The 19342-nt window shown below is 39.8% G+C and overlaps 3 protein-coding genes and 1 pseudogene across 3 annotated transcripts; all 4 read left to right on the top strand.

The window, feature by feature from the left end:
- The first annotated feature begins 203 nt into the window (after positions 1 to 203).
- LOC138189537 (smad nuclear interacting protein 1 pseudogene) lies at positions 204 to 1191 on the top strand (annotated as a pseudogene).
- Positions 1192 to 5641: 4450 nt separating this feature from the next.
- On the top strand, positions 5642 to 6629 carry LOC138189534 (smad nuclear interacting protein 1-like). Its single transcript, XM_069131546.1, has 2 exons — positions 5642 to 6335; positions 6424 to 6629. The coding sequence occupies exon 1, from the start codon at positions 5717 to 5719 to the stop codon at positions 6299 to 6301; it is 585 nt and encodes a 194-aa protein (XP_068987647.1). The 5' UTR covers positions 5642 to 5716; the 3' UTR covers positions 6302 to 6335; positions 6424 to 6629.
- Positions 6630 to 11079: 4450 nt separating this feature from the next.
- LOC138189532 (smad nuclear interacting protein 1-like) lies at positions 11080 to 12067 on the top strand. Its single transcript, XM_069131543.1, has 2 exons — positions 11080 to 11773; positions 11862 to 12067. Exon 1 carries the CDS (start codon positions 11155 to 11157, stop codon positions 11737 to 11739), a length of 585 nt encoding a protein of 194 aa, XP_068987644.1. The 5' UTR covers positions 11080 to 11154; the 3' UTR covers positions 11740 to 11773; positions 11862 to 12067.
- Positions 12068 to 16415: 4348 nt separating this feature from the next.
- On the top strand, positions 16416 to 17508 carry LOC138189527 (smad nuclear interacting protein 1-like). Its single transcript, XM_069131538.1, has 2 exons — positions 16416 to 17214; positions 17303 to 17508. Exon 1 carries the CDS (start codon positions 16596 to 16598, stop codon positions 17178 to 17180), a length of 585 nt encoding a protein of 194 aa, XP_068987639.1. The 5' UTR covers positions 16416 to 16595; the 3' UTR covers positions 17181 to 17214; positions 17303 to 17508.
- The last annotated feature ends 1834 nt before the right edge of the window (positions 17509 to 19342 follow it).

Below are 19342 nucleotides of genomic sequence, written 5' to 3' on the forward strand. Positions count from 1 at the left end.
AAATAACACTAACGCTCGATCGAGGTTCGGTTAATCTATTAAACAAATCCGCAACATACTGGGACAGTCATTGACAGACCATCGTACCGTTCGGGTGAAGCGTTTCAGTCTCAACAAGCGCAAGTAAAGTGCTAAATAACACTAACACTCGATTGAGGATAGGTTAAACTATTAAACCTCCACCACGTTGAGCGTTGTCATTCGAGGTACGCGATAACGTCCGATTGGTTTGATTTGTCCGGTTGCTATTTAATCGAATTCGCAACAAGATCCCTACAATGAGTAGAAATAACTACAAAGAAGTACGAGTAAAGAGAGAACGTTCGCCAGAATGGAGTAAACCTATTGTTAGTGCGAAACGCAAGCCAAAACAGGAAAAAGAAAAACCAAATTTCGAATTGTCTGGAAAACTAACAGAAGATACAAACACTGTAAATGGTGTGGTTATTAAATATTCCGAACCTGCAGATGCGAGAAAACCTAAACGAAGATGGAGGTTATATCCGTTCAAGGAAGAGAAAGCATTGCCTATCTTGTATGTTCATAGACACTCAGCTTATTTAATGGGTAGAGATCGCAAAATTGCGGATATTCCCTTGGATCACCCTTTATGCTCCAAGCAGCATGCGGTTCTACAATATCGTTTAGTACCTTTTCAAAAAGAAGGTGGAGGCGAAGGGAAAAGAATTTGCCCTTATCTTATAGACCTAGAGTCTGCAAATGGCACATTTGTAAATAATGTAAAATTAGAACCGAGAAGATATCACGAATTATTAGAACGGGATGTAATCCGTTTTGGATACAGCACCAGAGAATATGTTGTATTACACGAACATAGTCAAGATGATTCGTCGGATGATTAACTATTACAAGTACAACTGCTGCTCGTTCTACTGCGTATGTACTATTGTATTTTATAAATCATAATATTTCTCAAACATTTTACCTTTTTCAGTAGTTTATTCATTTATATGTTTTATTTCAGGATATTAGTTGGAAGAAGGTTCGAGAAAGAAGTTATGACACATAATCACATAGCTATATAGGTATCGTCTACCACTATAGCTAAGGCTAATTTGTGATTATCCTTAAATTGTACAGTGTAAGATATTAACTGGACTCATGTACATAATATTTTTTACATTTTATATAACTAGAAATGTAACTTAATTCTAATAAGTCACTTTTGACGGAAATATATATATTTATATATAATAACAATTTGTTTACTTTATTTACCCAGACCTGTTAAATAATAAATTTGATATTGTATATGCAATTTTATTACAGTATTTGCACATTAGTATAGACAAGTATATATAAAATATAAAAAATTCATACAATACAATTATTTTCTTAGTAATATATTCCCTATTACGATGTTGAAGATATTTACAGAATCTGGTTTACTTTTACTTCAAAGTTATAAAGTTTGTAGGGGAAGGAACTAATAAAGAAATAGTCTTTGACTTTTGCTTCCTTGCCGTGCTCCCTCCCTGTCGTTCCTCCCCCTCTTCTGCTACTCTTCTCTTCACTATTATCGCTTTCAATTCTGCAAGTCCTTCTCCAGTCTCATTTAGTGTTTCTACCATGTTCCTTGCTCCTCCTGTTATCTCACATTCCTCTAATATGTGTCTCAAGTTCCCCTCTCCTTTCTTGCATAATCTGCATCCTCTTTCTCCCTCCTCTTTCCAGTGTTCCCTTGCCCTGGTTTCGTTACCACATCTAAATCTTGCTACCATACTTCTGGCCTTCCATTTCATCTTTCCTTCTAGATACTTTGGTAGCCCTTCTTTTGCTATGTTTCTGAAATATCTGTTGTACTTAGCTTCCCTTATCCTTTTCTCCCTCTCCTCTGTTTCTCTCTTCCCACTTTCTTCTATGATTTGGTTAGCTGTCTTCCTTTCTTGTCTATCTCATTCCTCCACTTGTGTCCTCCCCTCTCTCGCCTCCTCTAACCTCATCTTTCTTTTCCTTGCTCTTGTCCCTTCATGACCCTTTCCCCAATTCTTTTCCCTCTCCTTTATACACTCCTTTACTAATTCCTTCTTCGATTCTAAGGCTTTCTCCTCATACCTTACTGCTCTTTTCAGCGCCTTTTCTCTTATTTCCTCTATCTTGCACTCCTCTCTCAGAATGTAATTTGGCGTTGTTGTGGCTAAGCCTAGAATCCATCTCACGTATCTCCCTTTTATCCTGTCCAGTCTCTCCTCTACGTTCCATCCCCACACCTCCGCTCCAAACAGCGCTACACTCTCTACCAGTGCTCCAAACATCCTCATTCTCCTCTTGTAGCCCCTTTTAAATATCCTTTCTCCTACGCTCCATGTCTTCTTTATCGCAATTGGTGCCCTCTTTTTTCTGTCTTGAATATGCTTCTCGTCACTCCCATTTTTCTGCAGTATGTACCCTAAATACCTTATTTCGTCCACTTCTTCTAGTTCTTGCTCACCCCATCTCCATTTCCTTTGTCTCCTATTGTTCCTTTTCTTTTCAAACACTACTACTTTTGTCTTTTCCGTGCTCAATTAAAGTTCCACTTCCATTAGGAATGTTTTAAATCTCTTCATCATTTCCTTTAACTCCTCTTGTCTGTCCGCTATCAATACAATGTCAACTGCATATGATAGTGAGCATACCTTTCTGTCTGCTACCACTATACCTCCTACTTGACCTTTCCTTATTTCCTCTTCCAGCCCTGCCACATAGACGTTGAATAGTGTCGGGCTCAGCGTCCACCCTTGACTCACTCCACTCACTGTCCAAAACTCTTTTGTGTTATGGTTCCTGATCCTCACTACGTTCTTTGTCTCCTCGTATATCTTCTCTATCCTTATGGTTAACTTCTCGTTAACCTCCATTCTCTTCATTATCTCCCCCAGCTTCTTCCTGTCGACCCTATCAAACGCTGTCTTTAAATCCGCGAAGCATGCATATAGCTTCCCTCTTTCTCCGTTCAATTGTTTGTCTATTATATGGTTCAATACGTACACTGCGTCTATTACTCCTCTTCCTTTCCTAAGCCCAAATTGGCCCTCTCCCAGCTTGTCTTCGATCTCCACCTTCAGCAGCTCGTCCAGAATTCCTGCATAAATCTTATATGCCGTGACCATTAACGTGACCCCTCTGTAGCTCTTCACTGCTCCCTTGTCTCCCCTCTTGTAAATCGGACATATTACGCCTTTTCTCCAGTCTTCAGGCATCCCCACTCCGTTCCATACTTTCCTTCACATCTCCCATAACGCCTCCCCCACTTCCTTTGGCACATACTTCCATACCTCGTTTTCCAAACAATCTCGCCCTGTTGCTTTTTTCTCTTTCAAGTTCCTTGTTTGGAATATCACCTCTTCCTTCTCTATGTTGTCTTCTCTCTCCTCCTTTGATTCCTCCTCCGCTCTCCGCCCTTCTGTTTTTCTGTCCTCTTTACTCTCTGTCCCCTCTAACATTTCCATAAAATAACTTTTCTACTCCTCTTCCCTTATTTCTTCGTCTATAACCTCTCTTCTGCTTCTATATTTATTTATGTATATCCATGTTTCTTGCTCTGTTTTGATCGTGTTGATTTTCTCCATTTTTTCCTCTTCCTGCTTCTCCTTTCTTTGTTTACACCACTGTTTAAACGGCTTCTTCTCCTCTATGAATTCTTCTCTGCCGCATTTCCATTTCCTAAATTTTGTCATTTTCCTTCTTATCTCCCTTTACCTCTCTTTCCACTCCTTGTCGTACCATACCTTTTCTACTATGCTCCATTTCCTTATCCTTACTCTCTTCTTTGGTATTGCCTCGTTTATCTTCTTCTTGATTTCTGTCCACATTTCCTCTACTGTTCCACCCCTGCTTGCCCAGTTTTTTCACTCCTCTAAATATCTTCCCACACTTTCTTTTGTCCATTCCCTTCTTTCCTTCTCTTCTTCTTTTCTTTCCTCATCTCTTTGCAACTCTGGTCCCCCTAATCCTATTTCTAACGGCATGTCGTCTGACTCTACTCTTTTTCCTACCTTTATGTCTGTTATTTCTTCGATCGCTTCCTGATTGCCAATCACGTAGTTTATTACCGATTTTCCCCTCTCCCCCACATAGGTCCACTCATATCCTTCTTTGTCTGGACCATTAATTTTCGTCCAGCCTCTTTCATCCAGCAAACTTAATAGCGTCCTACCTTCCGTATTTATTGTCTTGTCTTTTGATCTCCTGCTTTTTGCTTTTCCTAGTCCCTCGTTTATCAGCCCTCGCTCCTCTCCCGTTCTTGCATTCCAATCTCCTCCTATGATCGTCACTTCCTTTTCCCTTCCCTCTACATTTTCCTCTATTTCATTCCATGTCCTTTTCGTGTCGCAATTATAAACCACCACTATTCTATAGGTCCTCTCCTTGTACCTTATTTTTCTTTCTACTATGTCATCAGTTATTTCCTTATACTCTATTTCCTTCAGATTTTTGTTTACGCCTGTTATTATACCACCATTTGCCCTTCCCTTTTTCCCTTCTCTCCTTGCTGCAGTGCATTTCCAGTCGTATTCCTTGGGTAGTCTATGTTTTACCCTTTCCCATTTGCTTTCCTCTGTCCATGTTTCCGTGCGGCCGATTACGTCAAATGTCCTCAAATATTCCCATACCTCTTTCTCCTTGTTCATTATCCCTGCTACGTTCCAGAAGCAGTACCCCTTTATGTACCCCGCCCCCCGTATCTATCTCCTTATCTCATCCTCTCGACCCTCGCCTTCTTTCTTCTTCTAGATTCTCCTCGCTTTCATTCCACCTATACCATTTGTCTTCTGTTTTCAGCTTCTTATAACCTATTGTATTACCTTATATAGTGTAACCTTGTAACGTATTGTATTACGTTTTATAGTATAACGTTATTTAGTATAACGTTATAACGTATTACATTATATACTGTTACGCTATGACGTATTACGTTATATAGTATAACGTTATAACGTAACACGTGATATGGTATAACGTTATATGGTGTAACGTTATAGCATATTACGTTATATAATATAAATAATTTATGTATACATTTACTGCCTCCTGGCATCCTTTGGCGCATCAGGAGCTCGGATTTCAGAGCGTCCGACCCGAGTTTCGTCCCGTTTGACAGCGAACCCATAGGCACCTGGACCAATCGTGATTCCCATAAACTCCCTGTTTTTAAAATGGGTATAAAACCATCATTAAAAAAATTACGCGTGTAACAGCTGTTATTTTTTGTTATTACTGATTTTGTTCGACTCACATGCTTCTGTTTATGTCTCGGACACGTTCTATCCTGTCTGGGAGTCCCGGATGTGCAGTTCCGAAACAGGTGGTGGGGAGAGCATGATGGCCGAAACTCAACGGCTGGTGGGGAGAAGCGGCATTATACTATGGCTAGTCTTTAACAGACCTTCGTACCGTGAAGGTGCTGTGTTTCAGTCTCCACAAGTACAAGTGCTAAATAACACTAACGCTCGATCGAGGTTCGGTTAATCTATTAAACAAATCCGCAACATACTGGGACAGTCATTGACAGACCATCGTACCGTTCGGGTGAAGCGTTTCAGTCTCAACAAGCGCAAGTAAAGTGCTAAATAACACTAACACTCGATTGAGGATAGGTTAAACTATTAAACCTCCACCACGTTGAGCGTTGTCATTCGAGGTACGCGATAACGTCCGATTGGTTTGATTTGTCCGGTTGCTATTTAATCGAATTCGCAACAAGATCCCTACAATGAGTAGAAATAACTACAAAGAAGTACGAGTAAAGAGAGAACGTTCGCCAGAATGGAGTAAACCTATTGTTAGTGCGAAACGCAAGCCAAAACAGGAAAAAGAAAAACCAAATTTCGAATTGTCTGGAAAACTAACAGAAGATACAAACACTGTAAATGGTGTGGTTATTAAATATTCCGAACCTGCAGATGCGAGAAAACCTAAACGAAGATGGAGGTTATATCCGTTCAAGGAAGAGAAAGCATTGCCTATCTTGTATGTTCATAGACACTCAGCTTATTTAATGGGTAGAGATCGCAAAATTGCGGATATTCCCTTGGATCACCCTTCATGCTCCAAGCAGCATGCGGTTCTACAATATCGTTTAGTACCTTTTCAAAAAGAAGGTGGAGGCGAAGGGAAAAGAATTTGCCCTTATCTTATAGACCTAGAGTCTGCAAATGGCACATTTGTAAATAATGTAAAATTAGAACCGAGAAGATATCACGAATTATTAGAACGGGATGTAATCCGTTTTGGATACAGCACCAGAGAATATGTTGTATTACACGAACATAGTCAAGATGATTCGTCGGATGATTAACTATTACAAGTACAACTGCTGCTCGTTCTACTGCGTATGTACTATTGTATTTTATAAATCATAATATTTCTCAAACATTTTACCTTTTTCAGTAGTTTATTCATTTATATGTTTTATTTCAGGATATTAGTTGGAAGAAGGTTCGAGAAAGAAGTTATGACACATAATCACATAGCTATATAGGTATCGTCTACCACTATAGCTAAGGCTAATTTGTGATTATCCTTAAATTGTACAGTGTAAGATATTAACTGGACTCATGTACATAATATTTTTTACATTTTATATAACTAGAAATGTAACTTAATTCTAATAAGTCACTTTTGACGGAAATATATATATTTATATATAATAACAATTTGTTTACTTTATTTACCCAGACCTGTTAAATAATAAATTTGATATTGTATATGCAATTTTATTACAGTATTTGCACATTAGTATAGACAAGTATATATAAAATATAAAAAATTCATACAATACAATTATTTTCTTAGTAATATATTCCCTATTACGATGTTGAAGATATTTACAGAATCTGGTTTACTTTTACTTCAAAGTTATAAAGTTTGTAGGGGAAGGAACTAATAAAGAAATAGTCTTTGACTTTTGCTTCCTTGCCGTGCTCCCTCCCTGTCGTTCCTCCCCCTCTTCTGCTACTCTTCTCTTCACTATTATCGCTTTCAATTCTGCAAGTCCTTCTCCAGTCTCATTTAGTGTTTCTACCATGTTCCTTGCTCCTCCTGTTATCTCACATTCCTCTAATATGTGTCTCAAGTTCCCCTCTCCTTTCTTGCATAATCTGCATCCTCTTTCTCCCTCCTCTTTCCAGTGTTCCCTTGCCCTGGTTTCGTTACCACATCTAAATCTTGCTACCATACTTCTGGCCTTCCATTTCATCTTTCCTTCTAGATACTTTGGTAGCCCTTCTTTTGCTATGTTTCTGAAATATCTGTTGTACTTAGCTTCCCTTATCCTTTTCTCCCTCTCCTCTGTTTCTCTCTTCCCACTTTCTTCTATGATTTGGTTAGCTGTCTTCCTTTCTTGTCTATCTCATTCCTCCACTTGTGTCCTCCCCTCTCTCGCCTCCTCTAACCTCATCTTTCTTTTCCTTGCTCTTGTCCCTTCATGACCCTTTCCCCAATTCTTTTCCCTCTCCTTTATACACTCCTTTACTAATTCCTTCTTCGATTCTAAGGCTTTCTCCTCATACCTTACTGCTCTTTTCAGCGCCTTTTCTCTTATTTCCTCTATCTTGCACTCCTCTCTCAGAATGTAATTTGGCGTTGTTGTGGCTAAGCCTAGAATCCATCTCACGTATCTCCCTTTTATCCTGTCCAGTCTCTCCTCTACGTTCCATCCCCACACCTCCGCTCCAAACAGCGCTACACTCTCTACCAGTGCTCCAAACATCCTCATTCTCCTCTTGTAGCCCCTTTTAAATATCCTTTCTCCTACGCTCCATGTCTTCTTTATCGCAATTGGTGCCCTCTTTTTTCTGTCTTGAATATGCTTCTCGTCACTCCCATTTTTCTGCAGTATGTACCCTAAATACCTTATTTCGTCCACTTCTTCTAGTTCTTGCTCACCCCATCTCCATTTCCTTTGTCTCCTATTGTTCCTTTTCTTTTCAAACACTACTACTTTTGTCTTTTCCGTGCTCAATTAAAGTTCCACTTCCATTAGGAATGTTTTAAATCTCTTCATCATTTCCTTTAACTCCTCTTGTCTGTCCGCTATCAATACAATGTCAACTGCATATGATAGTGAGCATACCTTTCTGTCTGCTACCACTATACCTCCTACTTGACCTTTCCTTATTTCCTCTTCCAGCCCTGCCACATAGACGTTGAATAGTGTCGGGCTCAGCGTCCACCCTTGACTCACTCCACTCACTGTCCAAAACTCTTTTGTGTTATGGTTCCTGATCCTCACTACGTTCTTTGTCTCCTCGTATATCTTCTCTATCCTTATGGTTAACTTCTCGTTAACCTCCATTCTCTTCATTATCTCCCCCAGCTTCTTCCTGTCGACCCTATCAAACGCTGTCTTTAAATCCGCGAAGCATGCATATAGCTTCCCTCTTTCTCCGTTCAATTGTTTGTCTATTATATGGTTCAATACGTACACTGCGTCTATTACTCCTCTTCCTTTCCTAAGCCCAAATTGGCCCTCTCCCAGCTTGTCTTCGATCTCCACCTTCAGCAGCTCGTCCAGAATTCCTGCATAAATCTTATATGCCGTGACCATTAACGTGACCCCTCTGTAGCTCTTCACTGCTCCCTTGTCTCCCCTCTTGTAAATCGGACATATTACGCCTTTTCTCCAGTCTTCAGGCATCCCCACTCCGTTCCATACTTTCCTTCACATCTCCCATAACGCCTCCCCCACTTCCTTTGGCACATACTTCCATACCTCGTTTTCCAAACAATCTCGCCCTGTTGCTTTTTTCTCTTTCAAGTTCCTTGTTTGGAATATCACCTCTTCCTTCTCTATGTTGTCTTCTCTCTCCTCCTTTGATTCCTCCTCCGCTCTCCGCCCTTCTGTTTTTCTGTCCTCTTTACTCTCTGTCCCCTCTAACATTTCCATAAAATAACTTTTCTACTCCTCTTCCCTTATTTCTTCGTCTATAACCTCTCTTCTGCTTCTATATTTATTTATGTATATCCATGTTTCTTGCTCTGTTTTGATCGTGTTGATTTTCTCCATTTTTTCCTCTTCCTGCTTCTCCTTTCTTTGTTTACACCACTGTTTAAACGGCTTCTTCTCCTCTATGAATTCTTCTCTGCCGCATTTCCATTTCCTAAATTTTGTCATTTTCCTTCTTATCTCCCTTTACCTCTCTTTCCACTCCTTGTCGTACCATACCTTTTCTACTATGCTCCATTTCCTTATCCTTACTCTCTTCTTTGGTATTGCCTCGTTTATCTTCTTCTTGATTTCTGTCCACATTTCCTCTACTGTTCCACCCCTGCTTGCCCAGTTTTTTCACTCCTCTAAATATCTTCCCACACTTTCTTTTGTCCATTCCCTTCTTTCCTTCTCTTCTTCTTTTCTTTCCTCATCTCTTTGCAACTCTGGTCCCCCTAATCCTATTTCTAACGGCATGTCGTCTGACTCTACTCTTTTTCCTACCTTTATGTCTGTTATTTCTTCGATCGCTTCCTGATTGCCAATCACGTAGTTTATTACCGATTTTCCCCTCTCCCCCACATAGGTCCACTCATATCCTTCTTTGTCTGGACCATTAATTTTCGTCCAGCCTCTTTCATCCAGCAAACTTAATAGCGTCCTACCTTCCGTATTTATTGTCTTGTCTTTTGATCTCCTGCTTTTTGCTTTTCCTAGTCCCTCGTTTATCAGCCCTCGCTCCTCTCCCGTTCTTGCATTCCAATCTCCTCCTATGATCGTCACTTCCTTTTCCCTTCCCTCTACATTTTCCTCTATTTCATTCCATGTCCTTTTCGTGTCGCAATTATAAACCACCACTATTCTATAGGTCCTCTCCTTGTACCTTATTTTTCTTTCTACTATGTCATCAGTTATTTCCTTATACTCTATTTCCTTCAGATTTTTGTTTACGCCTGTTATTATACCACCATTTGCCCTTCCCTTTTTCCCTTCTCTCCTTGCTGCAGTGCATTTCCAGTCGTATTCCTTGGGTAGTCTATGTTTTACCCTTTCCCATTTGCTTTCCTCTGTCCATGTTTCCGTGCGGCCGATTACGTCAAATGTCCTCAAATATTCCCATACCTCTTTCTCCTTGTTCATTATCCCTGCTACGTTCCAGAAGCAGTACCCCTTTATGTACCCCGCCCCCCGTATCTATCTCCTCATCTCATCCTCTCGACCCTCGCCTTCTTTCTTCTTCTAGATTCTCCTCGCTTTCATTCCACCTATACCATTTGTCTTCTGTTTTCAGCTTCTTATAACCTATTGTATTACCTTATATAGTGTAACCTTGTAACGTATTGTATTACGTTTTATAGTATAACGTTATTTAGTATAACGTTATAACGTATTACATTATATACTGTTACGCTATGACGTATTACGTTATATAGTATAACGTTATAACGTAACACGTGATATGGTATAACGTTATATGGTGTAACGTTATAGCATATTACGTTATATAATATAAATAATTTATGTATACATTTACTGCCTCCTGGCATCCTTTGGCGCATCAGGAGCTCGGATTTCAGAGCGTCCGACCCGAGTTTCGTCCCGTTTGACAGCGAACCCATAGGCACCTGGACCAATCGTGATTCCCATAAACTCCCTGTTTTTAAAATGGGTATAAAACCATCATTAAAAAAATTACGCGTGTAACAGCTGTTATTTTTTGTTATTACTGATTTTGTTCGACTCACATGCTTCTGTTTATGTCTCGGACACGTTCTATCCTGTCTGGGAGTCCCGGATGTGCAGTTCCGAAACAGGTGGTGGGGAGAGCATGATGGCCGAAACTCAACGGCTGGTGGGGAGAAGCGGCATTATACTATGGCTAGTCTTTAACAGACCTTCGTACCGTGAAGGTGCTGTGTTTCAGTCTCCACAAGTACAAGTGCTAAATAACACTAACGCTCGATCGAGGTTCGGTTAATCTATTAAACAAATCCGCAACATACTGGGACAGTCATTGACAGACCATCGTACCGTTCGGGTGAAGCGTTTCAGTCTCAACAAGCGCAAGTAAAGTGCTAAATAACACTAACACTCGATTGAGGATAGGTTAAACTATTAAACCTCCACCACGTTGAGCGTTGTCATTCGAGGTACGCGATAACGTCCGATTGGTTTGATTTGTCCGGTTGCTATTTAATCGAATTCGCAACAAGATCCCTACAATGAGTAGAAATAACTACAAAGAAGTACGAGTAAAGAGAGAACGTTCGCCAGAATGGAGTAAACCTATTGTTAGTGCGAAACGCAAGCCAAAACAGGAAAAAGAAAAACCAAATTTCGAATTGTCTGGAAAACTAACAGAAGATACAAACACTGTAAATGGTGTGGTTATTAAATATTCCGAACCTGCAGATGCGAGAAAACCTAAACGAAGATGGAGGTTATATCCGTTCAAGGAAGAGAAAGCATTGCCTATCTTGTATGTTCATAGACACTCAGCTTATTTAATGGGTAGAGATCGCAAAATTGCGGATATTCCCTTGGATCACCCTTCATGCTCCAAGCAGCATGCGGTTCTACAATATCGTTTAGTACCTTTTCAAAAAGAAGGTGGAGGCGAAGGGAAAAGAATTTGCCCTTATCTTATAGACCTAGAGTCTGCAAATGGCACATTTGTAAATAATGTAAAATTAGAACCGAGAAGATATCACGAATTATTAGAACGGGATGTAATCCGTTTTGGATACAGCACCAGAGAATATGTTGTATTACACGAACATAGTCAAGATGATTCGTCGGATGATTAACTATTACAAGTACAACTGCTGCTCGTTCTACTGCGTATGTACTATTGTATTTTATAAATCATAATATTTCTCAAACATTTTACCTTTTTCAGTAGTTTATTCATTTATATGTTTTATTTCAGGATATTAGTTGGAAGAAGGTTCGAGAAAGAAGTTATGACACATAATCACATAGCTATATAGGTATCGTCTACCACTATAGCTAAGGCTAATTTGTGATTATCCTTAAATTGTACAGTGTAAGATATTAACTGGACTCATGTACATAATATTTTTTACATTTTATATAACTAGAAATGTAACTTAATTCTAATAAGTCACTTTTGACGGAAATATATATATTTATATATAATAACAATTTGTTTACTTTATTTACCCAGACCTGTTAAATAATAAATTTGATATTGTATATGCAATTTTATTACAGTATTTGCACATTAGTATAGACAAGTATATATAAAATATAAAAAATTCATACAATACAATTATTTTCTTAGTAATATATTCCCTATTACGATGTTGAAGATATTTACAGAATCTGGTTTACTTTTACTTCAAAGTTATAAAGTTTGTAGGGGAAGGAACTAATAAAGAAATAGTCTTTGACTTTTGCTTCCTTGCCGTGCTCCCTCCCTGTCGTTCCTCCCCCTCTTCTGCTACTCTTCTCTTCACTATTATCGCTTTCAATTCTGCAAGTCCTTCTCCAGTCTCATTTAGTGTTTCTACCATGTTCCTTGCTCCTCCTGTTATCTCACATTCCTCTAATATGTGTCTCAAGTTCCCCTCTCCTTTCTTGCATAATCTGCATCCTCTTTCTCCCTCCTCTTTCCAGTGTTCCCTTGCCCTGGTTTCGTTACCACATCTAAATCTTGCTACCATACTTCTGGCCTTCCATTTCATCTTTCCTTCTAGATACTTTGGTAGCCCTTCTTTTGCTATGTTTCTGAAATATCTGTTGTACTTAGCTTCCCTTATCCTTTTCTCCCTCTCCTCTGTTTCTCTCTTCCCACTTTCTTCTATGATTTGGTTAGCTGTCTTCCTTTCTTGTCTATCTCATTCCTCCACTTGTGTCCTCCCCTCTCTCGCCTCCTCTAACCTCATCTTTCTTTTCCTTGCTCTTGTCCCTTCATGACCCTTTCCCCAATTCTTTTCCCTCTCCTTTATACACTCCTTTACTAATTCCTTCTTCGATTCTAAGGCTTTCTCCTCATACCTTACTGCTCTTTTCAGCGCCTTTTCTCTTATTTCCTCTATCTTGCACTCCTCTCTCAGAATGTAATTTGGCGTTGTTGTGGCTAAGCCTAGAATCCATCTCACGTATCTCCCTTTTATCCTGTCCAGTCTCTCCTCTACGTTCCATCCCCACACCTCCGCTCCAAACAGCGCTACACTCTCTACCAGTGCTCCAAACATCCTCATTCTCCTCTTGTAGCCCCTTTTAAATATCCTTTCTCCTACGCTCCATGTCTTCTTTATCGCAATTGGTGCCCTCTTTTTTCTGTCTTGAATATGCTTCTCGTCACTCCCATTTTTCTGCAGTATGTACCCTAAATACCTTATTTCGTCCACTTCTTCTAGTTCTTGCTCACCCCATCTCCATTTCCTTTGTCTCCTATTGTTCCTTTTCTTTTCAAACACTACTACTTTTGTCTTTTCCGTGCTCAATTAAAGTTCCACTTCCATTAGGAATGTTTTAAATCTCTTCATCATTTCCTTTAACTCCTCTTGTCTGTCCGCTATCAATACAATGTCAACTGCATATGATAGTGAGCATACCTTTCTGTCTGCTACCACTATACCTCCTACTTGACCTTTCCTTATTTCCTCTTCCAGCCCTGCCACATAGACGTTGAATAGTGTCGGGCTCAGCGTCCACCCTTGACTCACTCCACTCACTGTCCAAAACTCTTTTGTGTTATGGTTCCTGATCCTCACTACGTTCTTTGTCTCCTCGTATATCTTCTCTATCCTTATGGTTAACTTCTCGTTAACCTCCATTCTCTTCATTATCTCCCCCAGCTTCTTCCTGTCGACCCTATCAAACGCTGTCTTTAAATCCGCGAAGCATGCATATAGCTTCCCTCTTTCTCCGTTCAATTGTTTGTCTATTATATGGTTCAATACGTACACTGCGTCTATTACTCCTCTTCCTTTCCTAAGCCCAAATTGGCCCTCTCCCAGCTTGTCTTCGATCTCCACCTTCAGCAGCTCGTCCAGAATTCCTGCATAAATCTTATATGCCGTGACCATTAACGTGACCCCTCTGTAGCTCTTCACTGCTCCCTTGTCTCCCCTCTTGTAAATCGGACATATTACGCCTTTTCTCCAGTCTTCAGGCATCCCCACTCCGTTCCATACTTTCCTTCACATCTCCCATAACGCCTCCCCCACTTCCTTTGGCACATACTTCCATACCTCGTTTTCCAAACAATCTCGCCCTGTTGCTTTTTTCTCTTTCAAGTTCCTTGTTTGGAATATTATCACCTCTTCCTTCTCTATGTTGTCTTCTCTCTCCTCCTTTGATTCCTCCTCCGCTCTCCGCCCTTCTGTTTTTCTGTCCTCTTTACTCTCTGTCCCCTCTAACATTTCCATAAAATAACTTTTCTACTCCTCTTCCCTTATTTCTTCGTCTATAACCTCTCTTCTGCTTCTATATTTATTTATGTATATCCATGTTTCTTGCTCTGTTTTGATCGTGTTGATTTTCTCCATTTTTTCCTCTTCCTGCTTCTCCTTTCTTTGTTTACACCACTGTTTAAACGGCTTCTTCTCCGCTATGAATTCTTCTCTGCCGCATTTCCATTTCCTAAATTTTGTCATTTTCCTTCTTATCTCCCTTTACCTCTCTTTCCACTCCTTGTCGTACCATACCTTTTCTACTATGCTCCATTTCCTTATCCTTACTCTCTTCTTTGGTATTGCCTCGTTTATCTTCTTCTTGATTTCTGTCCACATTTCCTCTACTGTTCCACCCCTGCTTGCCCAGTTTTTTCACTCCTCTAAATATCTTCCCACACTTTCTTTTGTCCATTCCCTTCTTTCCTTCTCTTCTTCTTTTCTTTCCTCATCTCTTTGCAACTCTGGTCCCCCTAATCCTATTTCTAACGGCATGTCGTCTGACTCTACTCTTTTTCCTACCTTTATGTCTGTTATTTCTTCGATCGCTTCCTGATTGCCAATCACGTAGTTTATTACCGATTTTCCCCTCTCCCCCACATAGGTCCACTCATATCCTTCTTTGTCTGGACCATTAATTTTCGTCCAGCCTCTTTCATCCAGCAAACTTAATAGCGTCCTACCTTCCGTATTTATTGTCTTGTCTTTTGATCTCCTGCTTTTTGCTTTTCCTAGTCCCTCGTTTATCAGCCCTCGCTCCTCTCCCGTTCTTGCATTCCAATCTCTTCCTATGATCGTCACTTCCTTTTCCCTTCCCTCTACATTTTCCTCTATTTCATTCCATGTCCTTTTCGTGTCGCAATTATAAACCACCACTATTCTATAGGTCCTCTCCTTGTACCTTATTTTTCTTTCTACTATGTCATCAGTTATTTCCTTATACTCTATTTCCTTCAGATTTTTGTTTACGCCTGTTATTATACCACCATTTGCCCTTCCCTTTTTCCCTTCTCTCCTTGCTGCAGTGCATTTCCAGTCGTATTCCTTGGGTAGTCTATGTTTTACCCTTTCCCATTTGCTTTCCTCTGTCCATGTTTCCGTGCGGCCGATTACGTCAAATGTCCTCAAATATTCCCATACCTCTTTCTCCTTGTTCATTATCCCTGCTACGTTCCAGAAGCAGTACCCCTTTATGTACCCCGCCCCCCGTATCTATCTCCTTATCTCATCCTCTCGACCCTCGCCTTCTTTCTTCTTCTAGATTCTCCTCGCTTTCATTCCACCTATACCATTTGTCTTCTGTTTTCAGCTTCTTATAACCTATTGTATTACCTTATATAGTGTAACCTTGTAACGTATTGTATTACGTTTTATAGTATAACGTTATTTAGTATAACGTTATAACGTATTACATTATATACTGTTACGCTATGACGTATTACGTTATATAGTATAACGTTATAACGTAACACGTGATATGGTATAACGTTATATGGTGTAACGTTATAGCATATTACGTTATATAATATAAATAATTTATGTATACATTTACTGCCTCCTGGCATCCTTTGGCGCATCAGGAGCTCGGATTTCAGAGCGTCCGACCCGAGTTTCGTCCCGTTTGACAGCGAACCCATAGGCACCTGGACCAATCGTGATTCCCATAAACTCCCTGTTTTTAAAATGGGTATAAAACCATCATTAAAAAAATTACGCGTGTAACAGCTGTTATTTTTTGTTATTACTGATTTTGTTCGACTCACATGCTTCTGTTTATGTCTCGGACACGTTCTATCCTGTCTGGGAGTCCCGGATGTGCAGTTCCGAAACAGGTGGTGGGGAGAGCATGATGGCCGAAACTCAACGGCTGGTGGGGAGAAGCGGCATTATACTATGGCTAGTCTTTAACAGACCTTCGTACCGTGAAGGTGCTGTGTTTCAGTCTCCACAAGTACAAGTGCTAAATAACACTAACGCTCGATCGAGGTTCGGTTAATCTATTAAACAAATCCGCAACATACTAGGACAGTCATTGACAGACCATCGTACCGTTCGGGTGAAGCGTTTCAGTCTCAACAAGCGCAAGTAAAGTGCTAAATAACACTAACACTCGATTGAGGATAGGTTAAACTATTAAACCTCCTCCACGTTGAGCGTTGTCATTCGAGGTACGCGATAACGTCCGATTGGTTTGATTTGTCCGGTTGCTATTTAATCGAATTCGCAACAAGATCCCTACAATGAGTAGAAATAACTACAAAGAAGTACGAGTAAAGAGAGAACGTTCGCCAGAATGGAGTAAACCTATTGTTAGTGCGAAACGCAAGCCAAAACAGGAAAAAGAAAAACCAAATTTCGAATTGTCTGGAAAACTAACAGAAGATACAAACACTGTAAATGGTGTGGTTATTAAATATTCCGAACCTGCAGATGCGAGAAAACCTAAACGAAGATGGAGGTTATATCCGTTCAAGGAAGAGAAAGCATTGCCTATCTTGTATGTTCATAGACACTCAGCTTATTTAATGGGTAGAGATCGCAAAATTGCGGATATTCCCTTGGATCACCCTTCATGCTCCAAGCAGCATGCGGTTCTACAATATCGTTTAGTACCTTTTCAAAAAGAAGGTGGAGGCGAAGGGAAAAGAATTTGCCCTTATCTTATAGACCTAGAGTCTGCAAATGGCACATTTGTAAATAATGTAAAATTAGAACCGAGAAGATATCACGAATTATTAGAACGGGATGTAATCCGTTTTGGATACAGCACCAGAGAATATGTTGTATTACACGAACATAGTCAAGATGATTCGTCGGATGATTAACTATTACAAGTACAACTGCTGCTCGTTCTACTGCGTATGTACTATTGTATTTTATAAATCATAATATTTCTCAAACATTTTACCTTTTTCAGTAGTTTATTCATTTATATGTTTTATTTCAGGATATTAGTTGGAAGAAGGTTCGAGAAAGAAGTTATGACACATAATCACATAGCTATATAGGTATCGTCTACCACTATAGCTAAGGCTAATTTGTGATTATCCTTAAATTGTACAGTGTAAGATATTAACTGGACTCATGTACATAATATTTTTTACATTTTATATAACTAGAAATGTAACTTAATTCTAATAAGTCACTTTTGACGGAAATATATATATTTATATATAATAACAATTTGTTTACTTTATTTACCCAGACCTGTTAAATAATAAATTTGATATTGTATATGCAATTTTATTACAGTATTTGCACATTAGTATAGACAAGTATATATAAAATATAAAAAATTCATACAATACAATTATTTTCTTAGTAATATATTCCCTATTACGATGTTGAAGATATTTACAGAATCTGGTTTACTTTTACTTCAAAGTTATAAAGTTTGTAGGGGAAGGAACTAATAAAGAAATAGTCTTTGACTTTTGCTTCCTTGCCGTGCTCCCTCCCTGTCGTTCCTCCCCCTCTTCTGCTACTCTTCTCTTCACTATTATCGCTTTCAATTCTGCCAGTCCTTCTCCAGTCTCATTTAGTGTTTCTACCATGTTCCTTGCTCCTCCTGTTATCTCACATTCCTCTAATATGTGTCTCAAGTTCCCCTCTCCTTTCTTGCATAATCTGCATCCTCTTTCTCCCTCCTCTTTCCAGTGTTCCCTTGCCCTGGTTTCGTTACCACATCTAAATCTTGCTACCATACTTCTGGCCTTCCATTTCATCTTTCCTTCTAGATACTTTGGTAGCCCTTCTTTTGCTATGTTTCTGAAATATCTGTTGTACTTAGCTTCCCTTATCCTTTTCTCCCTCTCCTCTGTTTCTCTCTTCCCACTTTCTTCTATGATTTGGTTAGCTGTCTTCCTTTCTTGTCTATCTCATTCCTCCACTTGTGTCCTCCCCTCTCTCGCCTCCTCTAACCTCATCTTTCTTTTCCTTGCTCTTGTCCCTTCATGACCCTTTCCCCAATTCTTTTCCCTCTCCTTTATACACTCCTTTACTAATTCCTTCTTCGATTCTAAGGCTTTCTCCTCATACCTTACTGCTCTTTTCAGCGCCTTTTCTCTTATTTCCTCTATCTTGCACTCCTCTCTCAGAATGTAATTTGGCGTTGTTGTGGCTAAGCCTAGAATCCATCTCACGTATCTCCCTTTTATCCTGTCCAGTCTCTCCTCTACGTTCCATCCCCACACCTCCGCTCCAAACAGCGCTACACTCTCTACCAGTGCTCCAAACATCCTCATTCTCCTCTTGTAGCCCCTTTTAAATATCCTTTCTCCTACGCTCCATGTCTTCTTTATCGCAATTGGTGCCCTCTTTTTTCTGTCTTGAATATGCTTCTCGTCACTCCCATTTTTCTGCAGTATGTACCCTAAATACCTTATTTCGTCCACTTCTTCTAGTTCTTGCTCACCCCATCTCCATTTCCTTTGTCTCCTATTGTTCCTTTTCTTTTCAAACACTACTACTTTTGTCTTTTCCGTGCTCAATTAAAGTTCCACTTCCATTAGGAATGTTTTAAATCTCTTCATCATTTCCTTTAACTCCTCTTGTCTGTCCGCTATCAATACAATGTCAACTGCATATGATAGTGAGCATACCTTTCTGTCTGCTACCACTATACCTCCTACTTGACCTTTCCTTATTTCCTCTTCCAGCCCTGCCACATGCCAGACGTTGAATAGTGTCGGGCTCAGCGTCCACCCTTGACTCACTCCACTCACTGTCCAAAACTCTTTTGTGTTATGGTTCCTGATCCTCACTACGTTCTTTGTCTCCTCGTATATCTTCTCTATCCTTATGGTTAACTTCTCGTTAACCTCCATTCTCTTCATTATCTCCCCCAGCTTCTTCCTGTCGACCCTATCAAACGCTGTCTTTAAATCCGCGAAGCATGCATATAGCTTCCCTCTTTCTCCGTTCAATTGTTTGTCTATTATATGGTTCAATACGTACACTGCGTCTATTACTCCTCTTCCTTTCCTAA

This window comes from Bombus flavifrons, unplaced genomic scaffold (genome assembly GCF_040668555.2).
Source record: "Bombus flavifrons isolate JBK064 unplaced genomic scaffold, iyBomFlav1_principal scaffold0160, whole genome shotgun sequence".
Taxonomy (NCBI): domain Eukaryota; kingdom Metazoa; phylum Arthropoda; class Insecta; order Hymenoptera; family Apidae; genus Bombus; species Bombus flavifrons.

What these genes read in the sequence shown, in the direction of transcription:
- LOC138189532 (XM_069131543.1), top strand. Translation starts at nt 11,155, where the DNA reads ATGAGTAGAAATAACTACAAAGAAGTACGAGTAAAGAGAGAACGTTCG.
- LOC138189534 (XM_069131546.1), top strand. Translation starts at nt 5,717, where the DNA reads ATGAGTAGAAATAACTACAAAGAAGTACGAGTAAAGAGAGAACGTTCG.
- LOC138189527 (XM_069131538.1), top strand. Translation starts at nt 16,596, where the DNA reads ATGAGTAGAAATAACTACAAAGAAGTACGAGTAAAGAGAGAACGTTCG.